The 18,698-nt window shown below is 47.4% G+C and overlaps 1 protein-coding gene across 1 annotated transcript; it reads right to left on the minus strand.

Annotated features, from left to right (window-relative positions):
• Window positions 1-6,872: 6,872 nt before the first annotated feature.
• RBX1 (ring-box 1) lies at window positions 6,873-16,915 on the minus strand. Its single transcript, XM_032207365.1, has 5 exons — window positions 16,821-16,915; window positions 15,352-15,430; window positions 9,297-9,367; window positions 7,892-7,977; window positions 6,873-7,035 (listed from the first exon to the last, which is right to left on the minus strand). Exons 1-5 carry the CDS (start codon window positions 16,896-16,898, stop codon window positions 7,023-7,025), a joined length of 327 nt encoding a protein of 108 aa, XP_032063256.1. The 5' UTR covers window positions 16,899-16,915; the 3' UTR covers window positions 6,873-7,022.
• Window positions 16,916-18,698: the final 1,783 nt, after the last annotated feature.

Below are 18,698 nucleotides of genomic sequence, written 5' to 3' on the forward strand. Positions count from 1 at the left end.
GGTATGTTCATGGGGGATTTAGGGACAGCTGGATCTACTTAAAATGCAAAAGATAGCCCAAGATAGATGGAAAATTTGAAACAAAACTGAAGGACACAATGCTGTTAAGACCAGATAAACACTCTGTTCCTCTTTCAAAGATAAACAGAATTTACTGCAGATCTTTCTCCTTTCTATCCTAATGTTTTGTTCTTCCTGATGAGATGTCCTCTCCAGAGAGGGCAACCCTTGCACGTCCACATTGCTGGAGGAGCTGCTGCAGATCCACCCCTGAATCGAAATGCTGAAAGAAGTTATCCATAATCAGTGAAAAGGCTTCTGGAAATTGTGTTGAGAGCCCACCCAAAATCAGAAATGAAAACCCGAACAAAAAAGCAACCCAAATACATTAGCCCTGTGATAAGGAATTCAGCCTACTCGCACTTACTGCCCCATGCAGCTGCTCAGCTCTGCTTCTGCAGTGGTGGGAACGAAAGCACAAGCTCAGGACCAGTCCTAGTTCCAGGCCCAGAGTCTGCTCACGGTGTAAACCCTCCTCAGTTGTCTGTTTCAACTCTGTTCTTGCTCAGCCTCCAGCTTTCAAGAGTTCCCATGTCATAGTGTCAGCATTCAATGTCCCCCAGCTCTTGACTGGTGGCATCTCCTCAGGATGTGGAAGGTCCAGCTCTCCACAGGCAGACACCGCATAAAAATGCACTTTCCACAGAGCCTTTCACAAGCAGTTGGAGCTTTCTGAGCCTACTTTGTCCAAGAAAAAAATAAAATAAAATAGATCTGGATCAAGGAATTTATTCCAGATCTTTTTCTATTTTGTATGCAATGTTTTAGATCTGGCTCTGCCCTTGCCAACATTATGGGTTGTTATTTTGTTGTCGTTCCTGCTAATGAAGTAAATAGCTTTGCGTTCCAGCTCACGATAATAACACAGCTATATCCCTAGTTTGTCTTGGCCAAGACAGGCTATTAAAATGAGTTTTGTTTTGTCATGTTTCATTTTCTGAATCACCTTCAGCAGGAGAAGAGCTGCTGGAAATACACCAAGCAGGCTGAGAGTCAGAGGGAGGAAAAACATCTGAGACCAACCCGCGGCTCCAGGCTCCGCTGGGACAAAAGCAATAACGCTGCTCGTTTCCTACCACGGCACAAAGATGTGTGTGTGTGTGTTGGGATGGGATGGGGAGGTCTCTGGGCTCACCACGTGAAGCTGCCACCTTCTGCTGTGCTAGGGATGAGGAAGGCTGGAGCCCACACCCAGCACGGGCACCACACCAGGTGCTCTTCAGCCTCGTTCCTCCACCTTTGTGGGGTTGCATCTCCACCTGGGTCCCTCAGGACCTCGGTACAGATCCAGCATCATCACATAGGTAAAGCTTTTTCTGAAAGGGACCTGCAAATTTTAGGGCAGCCAGGAAAAAAAGGCCTTCTCCTCAGCAAAATAAGCTTCTGAGAGGTTGCCAAGTAGCTGCTGCAATAGCTCGTGATGTCAGGTAGTGTTTGAAACCCAGAGATTTATAATCCTGTGTCACATAAGGTCTGTGGCAAATCAAATCTGTGTTAGGAAAAAAAAAAAAAAAAAAAAAAAAAAAAAAGCAGCCTGTAATAAAAAGATTCAACACAGGAAGTCTGATAAACTGTTAATTTTACCTAGGATAATTATAGTATTTACATCTAGGTAGCGCTGACAGCTCAGGGCTTTGATATACTCTAATGTGATTTATGGGCAGCAGAGAGGAGCTGGGCTGAGGTCACCCTCCTCGCCCCAGGAATATCAGCAACCCGCGACTTCAGGTGCCTCCCATCCAGCGCAGGCTGCTTGTACACTGAGCCACCAGTGAGCACAAGGGAATGAGGCAAAAATCGTGGTGATCCTGGAAGAGGCAAGTGGGAAAGGAGGGAAAAAAAGGAGGCCACGTGATTTTCCGGGAGGTGCTTTTGGTGCTTCAGAAGATGGTTCTCCAGCAGCGGCCCTGGGTGTAAGGAGGCCGCTGTCAGCACCCGTGGCTCTGTTCTGCCAGCGCAGCCTGCAGCACTGCACTGAGGGAACAGCCACAAAACGAGCAATGGTTGCAGCTCTAATGTTGGTTTTCAGCAGAAATAATGCTGCTGCTGCTTGGGAGTTTGAGGATTTGCCGTGTCCCCTCTCCTGGACATCATCCTCCCCCTCAGAGGCCTCCAGCTCTGAACAGGACCAGCTGTGTAGGTGAGGTGCTGGGGGTGGCAGCAACCCAGGGCAGAGATACCACACAGCGGTTGCAGAAAAACTGCTTTGGGGATGTTTTTATGCTGTATGTGACATAGGAGCAGAATAAGGATGGGTTCTGTTTCTCCATCAGCAGTAGGAGCACTTCTGGGTGTCAGGCTCAGGTTTTAGAGGCAGGTAGCATATGGACCACAAAAACTAAATAAATAAAGAGTCTGCTGCTTATCAACAGCCGGTGACTGACTGGAGAAGAGGCTCCTGTTCATAGCAGACAGCAGGAGGGAATGGGGACAAGGTCTGGGAAATTCTCAAAAACTGAGGCAAGGCCAACACAGACCTCCCGTATTTCAGCCTCCTGACGGCGATGTCCAGCACACCGGTGGGGATCCACCTTCACCCCAGCCCTTTCAAAAAGATCTTGCATGGATACAACGAGATCTGCCATAAGCCTCCTCCTCTGTGTTCCTAAAGTGCCTGAAGGAGGATGTGGTGTCTCACTCCTGCCTCCTTTGCTCCTGCCTCCTCAGCCTGCGCTGAGCTGGTGGCTGGCAGGGAGGTGATTGCCGCTCTCCTGGTGAGGAGCAGGGGGTGCCCGAGCCTGGCACCCGAAGCCACCTCTCTCCCCTCACCCCAAACCCTGGGGCGAGTGAAGGATTTGGTGAGCAATGCAGTGCCTTACGCCCCGGAACTGCACAAAGCTGAACTTTTATAGAAAGGGCTGCAGCTGCTAGCTGCATTGTGGCAAACACACACCCAGCAAAAAAAGCCACAATACTGAAATTCGGGGGTGGGGGGAGAGAGGGAGGGATCCAAAGAGTAAAAAATAGAGGCTTTGCATTAAAAAAAAAAAAAATTGTAATGTTTCTTGTCTAAAACGTCAACCTGATTCATTCCCATGCATCCGATGCTACTGTGAGGAAAAAAACGCTCCAAGGAAATGCCGCCTCTCAACAAGCGGATGGGAGACGAATGCCTGTTGGGGTTTGCGTTGTAGCTGATGTCTTTTAGGACACAGAGGAAGGATGAAAAGGGGAATAATCAGCCTGTTGCTTCTGGAGAAGGCCTCTTTTAATCCCCTTCCCCAGCACCTACATACAACAGGGGTACCCCTGGTGGCTTTTCAAAGGCAACTGCTGGGCCTTCTCCTGGCTTATGTGCTGGAGTACTGAGGCCAGGACTCACCTTGCGTGTGAGGAATGAGAAAGCAGGTGACCAAGATGTGGAAAAGGCAGCAAACAAGCAAACCACAGGCTGCTGCAGGTCTGGGAGTGGGTAAACACAGGCCTCAAAAAGGTGGGACAGCAGGCTGAGAGCCTACCCTCGTGGAGGGGGTAAGTGGTGGAGACACCAAAGAGACCTTCTGGTAACGTGTAGCTTGACTTCTGGCATCGGTTAAAAGTTTGGCCCAGGCGAGATAAAAATCTTCCCACCAACCCTCCCTCAGGCTGCAGAGGGTGGAAGGACACCGACCGTTCCTCAGGACCTACACGGGAACCAGATCAGAGGAGGGGAGAGTGGAAGATGGGGGCAGTGTGGTGGTGGTGGAGGGGGTGAGCAGCACAGGGAAGCGCCCAAGATGCCCCGTGGAAAGCAAAACAGGCTCGCTGCAAAACCTGTTGCATAGGGGAAGAAAACGAAGTTAGACAAAGTGTGTGGTGGTGGGAAAGTAAAAGCAAAAGCAGAAAAGAGCCTGCTCTTCCCAGTTTTTTGTGGAGAGGAAAAGAATGGGGTAAGCAAGGCAGGGAGAAGAGGGAAACTTCATCACAGACATTCTCCTCAGCCCCTTCACCCCCTGGGAACCTGCTGTAGGAAACCACCCTCAGCAGTGCCATCTCCTCTGCTTCTCCCCAGCCGTGGCCTGGGGGGCTCCAAGGTGAGACAGCTTCCACCCAGGCGAAAGCAAACCTGGGGCACCAGTGCCCAGAGCAACGCGGAGCAGCAGGGGCCGTGCCAGCCTTCCCAGGGAGGAGCCTCTGCTCGCCAGGACGTCAGCTCGCTGACGAGAGCAGTGTCTTGGTCTCTGCCTCTGTCCTCTTCGCGTTATCTTCTCGCCCAGTCTCTTTGTCTGCTCATTTTTAGCGATGGGAATGAACCACAGCAGCCGTCAGTCGGGGAAGTGGTTTCACTGCCATGCTCTGCCCTGATGTGCCCGGAGCTGGGGGTTCTTCAAAAGCAGCGCACGTCCCCCCACTGCCTCCACGGCAGCTCCCTCCTGGAAGCTCCATCTGCCCACACGGGCACTGTGTGACACCGATCCCACTCAGGTCACCTTCATCCCAGCTTTGCCGAGCATTTGGTGGCCCCAGAATACTTCAGGATGCCATTAGCTTCTTCTCAAGGAGCCAGCAGGGGCGGGCGGGCAGACTGCAGCACCTGCTTGCCTGCACACACGGGTGCAGGAGGCTGCTCCTGCCTCCCCTCCCCATGGCACACGATCACACGTGTCTTTGGGGTCCCACCACCACGCTGCAGTCAGAGCAGCTCCCAGGGCTCCTCCACAAGGGATACGTGCCACTGGGATTCCTCTACTTCTTCACATACTTCTCATGTACTTCTCTCACGTGCACGTGCTCCCCTCCTAGTTCTGCGGGTGTCTAGCAGGGACTACACCACCCCAGCACCTGATTCTGACACTTTTATGAATTAGCAGCCAGGGACGCGGTGCAGCAGGCACTGCTGATGCCGGGCAGCATCTGAAGTTCATTGCCTCCTCCCCACAGGATGGGAAAGGAAGCTGCTGTCTGGCCGCAGCGGCATGCCCCAAGCCCTCCCCGTGGGGCCCGCTCAGCACCGCAGCCGGCGACGTTGGGGAAAGCAGCAGGACAGCAACATCCCTGCTCTGCTGCAGGCCCATCGGCGATTTGTTTTCCCCTCAGCTGGTCAGCTGCAGCCCTGTGCAGTTTGATCCGCCGCCTCCTTCTGATTTTATGCTGGGTTCACAATCCAGACACGTTCTCCATTTACAGAGCGGGCAAACGGCACTGCCATGGGTGAGTGGCAGCGATGGTTGCTTTAGGGAAAAAGGACAGCGGGGACGAGGGGGCCTTCCCCCTCCCACCACCTGCAGGGATGGGGCCGTACTGCCAAAGTCAGCACAGAGCAATGCAAATCATAGCAAGAGCCATGGAACAGGGCTCTGTGTGCCCTGGGATAAAACAGATCCCCCTTCCCTTCACTTTATGCTCCCCACAGCTGCTGAGATCGCTCACCAAAGCTTTTCCCTCTCCCCCCAAACACAACCTTAATGCACGCTACCAAAAACGGTACGGCTACGTGCCGGAGCTGCCTCAGGTCACGACAGAGCCCAGAGCTTCACCACAGGTGAACCAGTGGCAGAGATGCGTTGACCTGCAGCAGCTGGAAAGCCAGAAAGGAAAGGGAAATTCCTGGATGGGACATTCAGGTGGGAGTTCAAATCCCAGGGAACAGCATTTCACTGCCTATCCCACCACCTGGATGAATGCTTCGACCACCATTGAGATCATCTTTCCTCTCTTCTGCTTCACTCCTGTCCCCCCACCAAAACTACCTTGTGAATTCAGAATGAGCTTTCTGCCCGCTGAACCGTGTAAATAAGCTGTCTAGCGATAAAACTCCCCTGATTCTGCTCGTTCCATTTTCTTCTTCAGGGTGAAAACCAGTAAACCCTATCATTTCAGAGTGCTGACACCAGCTGGTAAAATCATCCCGGTATTTGCTTGCCGCAGGTTTAAAAAAGCTCCAGCAATTACCGAAAAACCTGCAAGTTCTGCTTCCATTGATGACAATCCTTTCCCTATAGCCGTAGTACATTCACGTTTAACATCAGCCATCAGATGTCCCATCCTCAATAGCGAGGAAAAACGTGTGGATGAAAAGGTAACATCACAAATAACACAAAAAAATTATCATTATTACTGCTGTGGATGTGAAGGGACACAGCCTTTTGTAGCAGGAAGGATTCCTCTGACCTTGTTCAAATCCCTGGCATCTGCTGAGGCTGTCAAGATGGGAGCCAAATTTTGATGCAGCGAAGAGGATGCCGGTTGGCACAGCAGATACCGAACAAAACATGGTGCAGTTTTCAGAGTCACAACATCTGGCCCTTAAGAGCTGTGGGTTGGGAAAATACCAGTAAAAAGCCAACCCAGCATGAGTCTGTTCATACACCGCTTATTTGCAGCTCTGCAGTCAATCTATCGGGTGAATTTCCCAGGTTTACTTGCACCTGACACACAGAAGTGCTTTATGACCACTGATAAAAAAAAATCTGAACATTTAGTTAACATTTCCCAGGCTCAATAGATGGAACTGCAAACAGGTACTGAATTTTTCCTCTGCAGGGGAGCTGGTTTAGTCAAACTAGAGAGCCGAAGCAAGAGAGAATAACTTCTAAGAGTGACACAAGCCCTAACTGTACAGATCACCATTTCAGCCCAGCCGCAAGAAGCAGGTCCACAAGAAATGCCATTTGCATAAATTACTCAGCCAGGCATGCCCCGCGCCCAGCTCGATGCTGACTTCAGCGGGCCAGAGGCGTGGTTCTGAGTCACGTGGGAGAGCGACCAAACCCGCAGTCAGGAGCTGGGCACGCTGACAGCCCAGCTTAAGGGTTCCCTGGCTGAAGTCTACAGATAATCCTCCTTCCTCGTTCACCGACTTTCTGCTCACGAAAGGAGGGCACACTCAGACGGGAGGCTCCGGCAAGATTTTATTCAATGGTACACAACAGGGAGGAGTTGGGGTTACATGGCATACACTGCTGATTTTTCAAGTTGCTAGGACAAACCCAGAGGGACACGAACAACTGAGGGTGACGACGTAAGAAGTGTGACGACCATCTCTAGTGTCCGTACCTGCAAGTATACAATAGGTTAATGCTTTTTTTAATTAAAAAAAAGAGAGAATCCCGAAGAGTTTTATTATGTTCTGCTTTGTTTTAATCTGGACTCTAGTTAGAATTAATATGCTTTAAAAAAGGGGAAGGAAAAAAAGAGCGTGAACCCACAGTTAAGAGATAAATGGCACAGGATAGGGATAAACGAAGCAGGTGACAAACTTACTACCCACTGCCAACATACAATTACCCCTCAAAAAACACCCGTGTGTTTCCCATTCTTAGTCTAACAAAAGACCTCCAAAGAATACAAAATAAAAAGTATAAATCACGAATAAATGGGTCAAGGCTGTGGCAGTGGCTATGTGGACACCTACAATTAAGACGCCAGGAAAGAGCTGTATTAATCTTTGATCCTATTAGAGTTACAAACCAAATTGTCACAATGCAGAGGGCCTCAACAAGACTTCTGGCATTTTGGTATAAATGCTTCGAAACAGAAGCTAAATTCAGGTCATTTTCTAAGCCCAAACAGCTCATGCAGCAGTATTATATTCACCTGAGGCTCCACTGTCAGTGAATTCCATTTCTCTTCCGCTCTCTGTTCTTTACAGAGAAGGTCGATAGGAATCGCTACTTTCTAACAACTCCCATGTACCCCACAGCTACTTGGGCTTCCTTCAGAGCTCCTCACCACCATGGGACTAAGGGAAGGTCACTATACAGCAAGGTGGAAAAGAAAAAAACCCTTTCCCAACAGCAGCTATGCCCTCGGACCCACAAACACGAGATTACCCTCATAAATGACATCATTACTTCCTATTAGCAGGAGGGCAATTAGATTTTTCATCTCCAAATCTCTGCAGGATACCTACTTTTGGAACTCCCATTCCCTGTTGTCCAGCGGACATACTTGGCGAGTTTTGAGCCAGCGAGAGATGCAGTGGAAGTGGAAAGCATGCTGGAAGAGAAAACGCAAACCACGTTATTTCAGAACACGCTAAGGCAGCTCGATGTGCAAACTACCACAGAAAGCATCATGGTAAGAAAAGAGCAGCAAGCATCTGCAGACAAAGGCGGGGAGGACGGATCCTCCAGCTCACTGGGAGAACCGAGGAACCGGTCTGCATTTTCAGAGAGAAATCAAAGGATTGAAATGGCAGCAGGCAGCCCGTTTCTCAGCACACGCAGTGGCAAGCAACTGACTTCTGATGAAGGAGAGAGCGCGGAGTTTAGCAGCTGCTAAAATTGGCAGAGCAGATGCTGATAAGCAGCAGCATCAGAAAGACAAGAAAGAGAGTTTCACAGCGAGTAGCAAGGACGATACGTATGTGTACACGCTGACGCTCTCCAACAATCTTCTGGACAAACTAACACTTGCATAAAAATGAACTTGCAAAATTAGAAAGAAAAAAAATAAAATCTCTGTTCTGTGCCTAGCACAGACACCCTCTTCCATACCCCAAATAGCTACTCAAAGCCAAGGTCCCATTCATGGTAACTTTTGCAGGCAGAAATCTTCATTTTGACACCAGAATATTCTCATATGATTAAAAATTTGCTCTTGTCCTTTACAGAGGGAATTGGTACATTTATAATCCTATTTCAGCCTTATCTCACTGTAACTCGATCCCACAGCACAGCAAGGATGGGATGGGTGAGCAGGGAGTTACTCCATTATGGAAAAATATGTCTTCGAGCTCAGGTCCAGGCTAGCTAAGAGGCAGGCAGGTCTGAGTTCACGTACTACTGGGACCATGTACAAAGGAGCATTTATGGCCACAAACGAAGAACTGGAGATTATACACTAGAACCAATTTGGTCTGCCTCCAAAAGGGAAAGCAAATCACCTCATTACCCCATATGGATTCCCTGAATCAGCCTGCATAAAGACAAATCAAGCATGGTGACATTCGACGAATCCTATTATCTGGAAAGAAAAAAATTAAAAGGCATGGCCCCTACGCGGGACCTTGATCAGGAAAATCCTGCTCAAAATTAAAGATCTGTTCTGCTTCCAGAAATATAGGTAAAGGCGTCCCTTCCTCCCTTCTCTTCTGTGTCCTCCTCATACACCTCTCAAACTCTCACTCAGTTTTTTCCCTCCTTCTCTCTCCTTTACACACACTACTAAACAGACGGTGTTTAAAGTTGTGTGTGCGATGGTTTTTTTCTAGTGGATTATCTGAAACGTTTTAGAGAACTAGCTTTGTCCCAAGTCAAGAGAAAAAGGGGTAACATCACTGCACGTGAGCTAAGCAACCGAAGAGTTTCCCTTACATTGCAGACGCCCCATGCAACTGTGCACTCTTCAGAGGTAGCTGACGCTTGGTTTGCTTGACATTCTATGCCTGTGGAAACAAAAATTCAACACATATATACAGGAGAAAAAGATGTACATGCAACACCAGCCAGTAGTATCCTTCATTACAACAGGGTTGTAATTGCATTTATTACATCAGAAAGTTTTGTTGCATTTATTACATCAAAAAGTGGCAAGAGCAGTTGCTCTCATGCATAGCGTTTTTCTAAAATTATTAGATCAAAACATATTTCATCTCATTTTCCTTCTCCCTCTACATTTTTAATATTCCAAAGTTCCAGATGGCAGCAGTACTTAGCTCATCCACCAGCGGCATGTGTCTGTTTTCCAAATTTGAAGGATAAATATTTTTATTTGGTTCCCCTTGTGTTTTAACGCATCTGTTCTGATTATCAGTCGCAGCAGAGCTTTGAAGAAAAGTTTACTGAAATTTCTTATCCAGGTTTCTCAGAATATAAATTCATTCATCTTGTCAGACGTTTGGTACCATTAGTTACATTTACAAATTAATTTGCTCACATAATGATGGGCTTTGTCTGTCTCCTTCCCATGGTCTTGTGACTGGTAAGTATACCGCCAAAAACAACACAGTAAAAAAAAAAAGTTTAAAATGTGTATTTTGAACTCTTTGTACCTGACAGATGAGTACATGGAATGACCCCAAAACGGATAAAGACTACTTTTGGCTTTGGGTTAGGTTTTACGTTTTGTCTCAGGTGGCATGGGTAAGAGACTGAGGAAGGAAGAACTGCTCTAGGAAAATAAATCCGACAACCTGATTCTCTGTTCTAAAGCTTGAACAATTTACTTCTGGTCCAGCTCAGGAAGAAATTTCAGAAGAATAAGAAAACACTTCCAACTCCTCCACAGGCAGCAGCACAAACCTGTGACCAACGATTTAATCTAGCTTTCTGCTAAAGGATGCTTCCTTTAAAAGTCAAGCCAAAATGGTTTAAGAAGGCGTGCTGATAGACGATCAGCTTAGGATTTGATACATGGGCTTGTTGCTTTCTTTTTTTTTTTGCAGATCTTTTTTTCCTGGCAAAGATAACGTCTGAACGAGCTCCAATTCGCTGTTTGCGTTTCGTTTGCTCAAACATGCTCTGAGGAAAAGGAATCTGATTCACAAATTAAGAATTCAAAAAACTTTCATGCCCCACAGGTTTAGCTGAAAAACCTGATCTTTATTTTTTCCGTCCTATTTATCCCTTCCTCCGTTTTCTACTCTCTTTCAGCTGTGGAGATGAACGAAGTTAGAGAAAAGCCAACTTCTCATGACATGCAAGGGAGATGGGTTAACCTCAGTCACGGGAAGTTACTCACAGCAAGACTCAGGTCTAAGAAAGCTCAGTAGCAACAACCGTTCAGCACGGTTTGAATGAACCTCTGTTAATTGTGTTTTACATCTCGATACGATACACGACAGAAGGTCCAAAGCTCAGTCCTTGGCCAGCCCACAGAAGAGAACAAAACCAGTTCAGCTGAAAAGTACGGCTGAAAAGTCTGATGACTTCATGCCTTCAGCCGTCAACACATGCAGCAATAAAACTAAATCTGATTAAGAAAATGGAAGGCGTTCAAGAACCTTGAAGAGCCTCAATCACTTTGGTGAAACGTGCACCTGTTTACAATTTGCTGCAGAAATCTCACTGTTCCTGTGATACAGACTCGTGGTCCTACTGCTTATCCTACATATGTTAGTTTGAAATACTTGGCCCAAGTCTGTACATTAGCAGAAAATGGTGAAAAGATGAGTACTGAAAGACAGAGAGGAAATCCATTTGAAGCAAAAAAAAAAAAAAAAAGTCAACTGGCAAGCAACCTTTAACTGCAGAAGTCTACGAAAGCCAGAAAAATATTGCAGCACACGGTATCCTTATTTTGTTTCTTCTCTTTCCCTGCTGGAGACAGGATACTGGGCATATTAGATCTGAAATCCATCTAGCCCATTCTTATGTCGCTTTGCCTTTTTACCCCCTACGTGGCCCTAACCTGTTAGCTGGGCCCTGTGGATCACAACCCAGATTTTTTTTTTTTCCAAGCTTTAAAGGATCCCACGTTTTGAGTGTGAATGAGGGGGAAGACAGACGGTTTAGGTAAAGGAGAGGAGCAGGACCGGAATTCATTTAAGCGTCACATGCTGACCAACAAGTGCTGTCTAAAATATAACAGTCCCAAAAGCTTAAGAGGACAGATGAACTTTTGCAGAAATAGCTGAAGAGGAGTTCTCTCACGGTGATGTAAGGCCCTCCCAACAAGGCAGCCAGATTTAACTCCCCCATCAAACAGGCTGGAGACTACTGCTGGCACTGCTACCTTCGGCTGCCAAAAAAAGAAATCCCTAAAGCTGAAGCACTTCCCGGACTCCCACTATCCTAATTTCAAAAAGGGACAAGATATCAACTATGCAACAATACAAATGGACAGCCCCCAGCAGAAAATGAAAGCTGATGATTCTGGCTATGGAAGAAGGATGAGCTATTTTCTGGCTGCTGACCCAAAAGAAGCGATGAAAGAGAGACAGTGACAGGCACCGGAGGAATACTGAACTCCTCTTCTTTTGCCTTGCTTTTGGCAGAGTATCTGGAGCTAAAACTCGAGCTACCTGTAAATAAATGTGAAAGAGACAATGGAAGTGTTTCAACACTGGGAGTTAGAGCAACGCATGTTGCATAATGGCAACTTCTGAATCTCAGCATCTCTTGGGAACCGTCCCTCTCCATGGACTTCTCCTGTTGCAGAAACCTCCTGAAGGTTTATAACCCAAGTACCCCGAGATTTCCATGTAGGTAGTCACAGTGGCAGGTATCAGAAGTCAAGCACACGCCTCCTGCAGCAACAGCCCACTGCTGAATTTGATGACAGAGCTCTTCAAAATGGCTTTCCCTTCAGCAAGGGCAACCACGGTACAGGTTCCCCCTTAACCTTAGAAAGCAAGGGGCAAAGAGATGCTCTGAAGGCACTGACTCACTGGGAAGAACAGAACAAAATGCACATACCTTGGCTGGCAGCACACATTGCTTTAAACCAGAGGCAGAAAAACAACAACAAAAAAAAAAAGGCAAGTAAACTTGTACATTTCTTACTTACAAAATATTGACTGAGCTCTCCAATTGTTTTTCAAACTTCAGATGGTTTTCAGGACTTTCCCCTTGCAATTTTCTCCATTTCTTAAGAATTATCTGCAGGTTTTTCCAAATACTTACCCTAAATTCCTCCTGTCATATTGTCATGATTCCTTCTACTTATAGCCCCCTTGTGTGACAGTCAGCATTTCCTCTTAGAATCACACTCCCAAAATATTTGTACACAGCTATCACTTTCCACGCTCACTTATGACTTAGCAAACTATATATACATGACTTAGCAAACTTTATATACTTAGTTCTGTTCTGTTCTTCTCAGAAAGCCAAAACCAACTAACCTGTTAAGCATCCTGACATTCTGCTTCGGATTCTAACCAATTTGTCCATCCTTGTGAAACCAGACCATTGAATTCATACTTTGCATTTCACTACCAAAGAAAAGGACCACTATTTGGATGGCACATTTTATACGGTTCAAAAATACACTGGTCACCTTACAAGACTGCATTCCACATTTCAGATGAGAAGGTAACCCAACCACAGAGTTTCCTAACACTCAACTTGCCACGCTGCAATGATAGCACCAAAGAGCAAACTTTTGAAGAAATCAGGAGCACTGCTTACATAAAATCTAAAGAGGAAGTGGGTCCCTCCAGAAAAGAACAAAAACACAACACTGAAAGTCTGCTCATCCCTTCTGTGTGCTGAAAATAAACCGTATTGAGGGTCAGGGGAATCCTTTGTCCTTATTACCAACAACCAAGTCGTAACGTACATGCACTGGGAGGGCTGCATGAAACCTTAACATCGTTACATCCCAGTTTTAGATGTTGGATTTATAATGTTAACAATCCTCCATTAGCGTGGCTGGCGGTACTTATCACTCTTTTCATGTTTGCCCTTTTAAGGTTTCCCTTCATCACTAGGCGAGGGAGGCATTTGTACCCTGCATTTTATCAAACCGAACCTTCTGTTGTTCTTCCCTGTACGTTCTAGTAATTTTTCCTCAATTTCCAACCTCTTCACATCTTATGTTTGAAAATCTAATTAAAGCGTTGCTTAACATCATTAATGACCTGTAACAAGGAAGTAAGTAAATCCAGAGCCAACACTGATCTCGGAACACCAATTTAGATACCCTTTCTACTCTGTATACTGTCAATTTCGGTCCACCATTTACAGTTCAGGCTTTTCATAATGTTGCTCATACCCTAACTAATAACGCGTTATGCTTGAACAACTCAAAAAAAGATTGGAAAGAAAGGAAAAAGAAAAAACCCTACGTTACCCATCTGCTTTTCCTTTGCTGTTTTTCCATAACCTACCTATGCACTTTCAACAGAATAAATTCACTACTGAAAAAGTAACATCTGTCTACACTCTTTCCAGCTTTCTCCTCTCTAATAAATCATAAACGTGAGAGACTAAGCTGAAGTCAGTGTCAACCTCAACTATTTTTCAGTGTGGTACAGGTTAGAGGTACTTTTAAAGTACATTTTTATGCCAAAGGATTTTGGTGTATTTCAATATCATTACTATCACTTGTTTTTAGTGTCATCATTCCCATTCTAATAACCAAGAATAAAGCGAGGGATGGATAGGAAGTAGCTGGCTCAAACTACAAACACAACTGCCCCATAACAAAGAAGTCAACTTGCTTAACTTAGTTTCAGCCCTGTTAGTGTGTTTTCTTTTTTTTTTTTTTCTTTTTTTTTCTTTTTTTTTTTTTTAATAAAAGAAAACACAACAAAAACTTCTGAAAGTAGTTCTGTAACAAATGTTTAATTATAATGTGAAATCAGGTGCATCTCTCTCCAATTACTACTATAAACTTTTTTTTTTTTGGTTTCATATAGGCTTATTGACAGTGTTACCATTACCTGTGCTGAGTTTTGTTACTTTAACAAAGCTATCACAATGGAATTGTGCCTAGCCTTTCTCAGACATCATAGCTCTTGCTTTCTGGGGTCCCACAGTCCAACCATTTTAGTAACACAGACAAATTTATGTCTGGGGTATATTGAAAGGTATTTTGTCCCTTGCTACTGAAAAAAAAGTGGACAGTTATTGTGTAAGTAATATCCTGCCAAATTTTTGAGTGAAAAAAAATTGGTTTTGTACTTATTACGAATCCTTAACGGGACTAAAACCAGTGACTTTGTATATGCACACCTGTTTCACAATAGAAATGTTTGTACTTAATCCTATTATTACTTTATTTTCCAACACAGCAAGCATGTTTTTTTAGTTAACTGTCAAAAAATAAAATAAAATAAAATCAGTAGTAGCAATACTTGGTCTTCAGTTTTAATATTTGATTATCCTGTTTGTAAACAACCAGTTCATTTTCTAAGTAGTCATAAAATTCCCTATGGTATAACACATACTAACTTCTGTAAGGGAGCTTTTGTAGAACAAGTAGTCAAAAAAAGTCACTGGTCTGAGCCTTTCCTGGCCAGTGGGACACAGAAAGCAGCACAAGATTTATTCCTAATGGTTGCCGTCAAAAAGTTGATACCTGTCCCAACGCCCACAGCCCTAACCTCTAACGCCTCTCTTTGTGAGCAATACCTGTCGACCCGAAATAATTTGACTTCCTACTGGCTCTTTATTATCACTTCCTTTCCTTTTGTTTGTGTGGATTCAAAATACACTCAGCACCATCAGCTCTTCTGCAGATACAGTACCAAGTGATTCTATTCTTTAGAAGATAAGGGTGAGGGAAGAACAGTACAGTGACAGGGGTCACAAAAAGAGATTACAGAACTTCAGCATTATGTAAAACAGAGCTTAGTATGTGCTCTGCCAAGACTTATTTCTGAGCTGAAAGCTGGATTTACTGAAATATAACCTGAACAGTGGAAATTTCAGCTGTGCGTCATGTACATGTCAGAACTGTCAGCTCTCTTCCCCACTGTTTACTTACATAGATCCATAATATGGTTTCTGCAAATGGCACAGTTGTCAACCACAATGTCCCATGCCCAGAGAGCTACTGCATTCCACTAGAGAGGGGGGAAAAAAAAAGAAAAATAAAAACATAATTTTCACTCAATTTATAGCATACGACAGTTCATGTACTTCCTCAAGATCTCATTTATTTCTGAAATGGAAACGCTGGGATATTTTAAAAAATCATTTATCTCCAGAGTAATTCTTTCTCATGAGTTGAGAAGCGTTGCTGGAAAGCAGTGGTACATTGCCTTCACACATACCTCTCGGACCCAGTTTCAGAATCAGGTACCCCCCTCAGTCGCCCCCTTTTTATTTTTTGTCAAGCAATCGCAAGCATCTGCATTTCTATTCGAGATGTACAGACATGGATGTTCCTTGTGCCACATCCTCAGTTGTGATGGAAAGGACAGTGCTTTGGAGAAAGGCCAATTCAGATGCCATTTTGTTACGAGGAATTTCCGTTACTTGCATCAGTTCTTCCAGTAACGGTTGGGGCCAACAACCAGAACCATCGCTGACTTTGCCCCTCACCGACTCCTGACCCATCTCTTTTGCAAAAATAAAAAATCTCAAAGTGCTGCCAAATAAACCTTTCAAAGATAAAATACAGATGAAAAGAGGAATCTCTCTGTTCCATGCTACCTCAGCGGACGGGTTAACTAAAAAATTCCGTGGCAATTTTAGCAAACCAATTCAGAATGAGGTTGTTAACACCAGCTATGCGGGGAAACATAGCGCTGTTTTATTCCTCCCTCCTCCCTAGAAAAATCCAGAATGGTGTCTTCTGTAAATTCCCAACACAGATGGGTTTGCCTTCAATGTTCAACACGACCCAACGGTATGTTGGTAGACGTTATGGCCTTCATTTACCGGTTACATAGTCTGTGTGGTTTTTTAATTCCTACGTTTTCAGTCCCTGACCCTATTGCCTGCACTGCCGTGTATTTTTTGTAGTGTGCTCTATTTACATGTAGCGTTTCTCCTCCATCCCACAACCTGTGGATTCTGAAGGAGGAGGCACGCAGACTCCCAAGTGCTGCTGAGGGCCACCGGGTCAGTACCAGCACCACAGTAAGCGGCCCTTATCGCGCACCCTTATCGCTTCCCCAGATCCCAGCCCCGGGGCCAGCTGAGGCGCGGCGCGGCGCAGCGCAACGCACCCCGACCCCGCGGCCCCCACCCCCGCCTCTGACAGGAGCGGCCCGGCGGGCGCTGACAGGACCGGCCCGCGCCCGCTGATTGGTCGGCTCCCCTCCGCGCTCGGCGGCCATTGGCTGGGACGCACGCCAAGCTCCCCGCAAGCCCCGCCCCTCCGGTGTGCGGCCGGGCGGCCGGCTCCGGGAGGGCAGCGCGGAGCCGCCCCCGCCCCGCTCAGTGCCAGCGGGACCGGGACCGGCACCGACCCCCGGGCCCGCCGCGCCGCGCCCCGCCGGGCCTCACTTTCTTCACTTCGAAGCGCTTCTTGCCCGCGCCGCTGTTGGTGCCGCTGGGGGTGTCCACGTCCATCGCGGCCGCCATTTTGAATGCGCGATCCGGCCGTGCCGCGCAGCGCGCATGCGCGGCGGAAAGAGGGGGGGGGGGGGGTGTGCGGGAGGAGGGGATAGAAGGGGGCGGGGCTCCCTCCAAGCCCCGCCCCCAACAGGTGCGGGAGGGGCCCGGTGCCCAGAGCAGGCCGGGAGCTGGGGTCACGTGACCCGGGCTCTTAAAGGCGCCGCGCAGGGCGGGGCCGCGCCCCCCCCCCCCAGCGCCGTTACCTCATCGCCCCCCCCCCTCGCGGGGTTGCGCAACCCGAGGGGCGGGGCCGCGCCTGGAGCCGGTGGGGGAGGGGAGGGGCGGGGCCGGGCAGTTAAAGGGACAGAGCCCTGGAAGGGGCCGGGGGGGCTGGGGGAGGCGGCTCCTCAGTGAGGAGCTCTGTTCAAAGCGGGGTCGCGAGATTTTTAATAAAAACGCTCATTTCAGCCCCAAATACACATTAACGTCCCCTCAACTCACTAGAGCCCTGGCCGTGAACAAAATGGGCCAAAAAAAACACCACAGGACACCAAGCGATGTGGAATAAAATGATGGAATCTCTCTCTCTCCGCTTATTTAATGTCTATTCACCGACACGCGTATACCTGCACGTAACACCGGCACTGGCAGCTGCGTTAGGCCTCCGTGTGCCTCACAGCACGAAACCGGTGGCGGCACTGCCCAGTCCGCAGCAGGAAGGTCTGAGCCGCCTGCTGCAGCCTACCTGGAGTAACGCGTTGTGTGCTGGTGGCAGTGCCACCTGTGATTGCCTGCCCCTCGGAGCACTGCACCCCCCCAGACCCGTTTTTCCCCCCTTCAGGCTGTGTGGTGGGGAGGTGGCGGCAGCTGCAGCTTTGAGGAGCACCAGCCGCAAGAGAAACGCAGCCCCAATGGCCGGGGATGCCCTGAAGAGGGGCTCGTTTGTCAAAGCACCGGGACGTGCAGGGGAAAATGAGGAGACTGCCAAGCCGAAAAGGCAGGGAGGCAGGCAGACTAGGTGGCAGATGACAACTGCTCTGAGTGCGGTTACTCCCGATTAAAACAAGGCAAACTCCCTCCCCCAGTCGTCACAAACTGTTCCAAAAGGCAGGGCACCAACAGCCTCATGGCTTCAGTGCAGTTACCTTCCAACCCCCGTGCCTGTTATTCCGGTCATTGTCATTCCCCTCTATGGTCCTGTGTTTGTCTCTCCCTTATTTATTCCCCCCTGCAGCCACTACCATTTCCCTACAAGGGTTTTATTGGCAGAATGATGCCCCCATACACGTGCATTTGGTCTTTTTCCACATGGACCACTGGGGAACCATTCATGAGGGGCAGCCACTTGCAGGCCTGGCTCCCACAACTGCCCCTATACAGGTGCCAGGCAAGGGCCTGGGGGCTGTACCAACAACACTTAACCCTCCAATGTACCGCAGCAGAGAGATCCACACAGAACAGAGAGGAATTCCCCCCAAATTAACTGAATTTTAAGTTTAATGCTGACAGAAAATGTTGCTCTTCTGTCCTCGCTGCCTCAGCCTTTACCACTCTGTCAGCCTCAGCACGCACACCGAGGGGGGTCTCTCTATGGGGCCTATGGGGTCTCTCTGGGGCCCTCAGGTCACCCTCAGGAATGAAAATCTGACAGAAAACAGAATTTAAATACTTTGAAACCCTCTTTAGAGCAACACCTTTCCCTAACCTAGTCGTGAGAGCAGGGCTGGGCCTTCCAAGTCAGTCAGGAGCAAAGCGCAGGGAATAGGGGGAGGCAGTTCTTCGCTAAGGGCTTACAAACCTCAAGTTTACTTTTATAAAATACTTTTG

The sequence above is a fragment of the Aythya fuligula genome, chromosome 1 (assembly GCF_009819795.1).
Source record: "Aythya fuligula isolate bAytFul2 chromosome 1, bAytFul2.pri, whole genome shotgun sequence".
NCBI lineage: Eukaryota > Metazoa > Chordata > Aves > Anseriformes > Anatidae > Aythya > Aythya fuligula.

Excerpts from the sequence above, each read along its gene's own strand:
- RBX1 (XM_032207365.1), bottom strand. The coding sequence starts at position 16,898 with ATGGCGGCCGCGATGGACGTGGACACCCCCAGCGGCACCAACAGCGGC. Across the intron at positions 15,431-16,820 it reads AGCGCTTCGAAGTGAAGAAA|TGGAATGCAGTAGCTCTCTG; the intron begins GTGAGGCCCGGC and ends CCCCCTCTCTAG. Across the intron at positions 7,978-9,296 it reads TTGCATGGGGCGTCTGCAAT|CATGCTTTCCACTTCCACTG; the intron begins GTAAGGGAAACT and ends TTTCTCTTCCAG.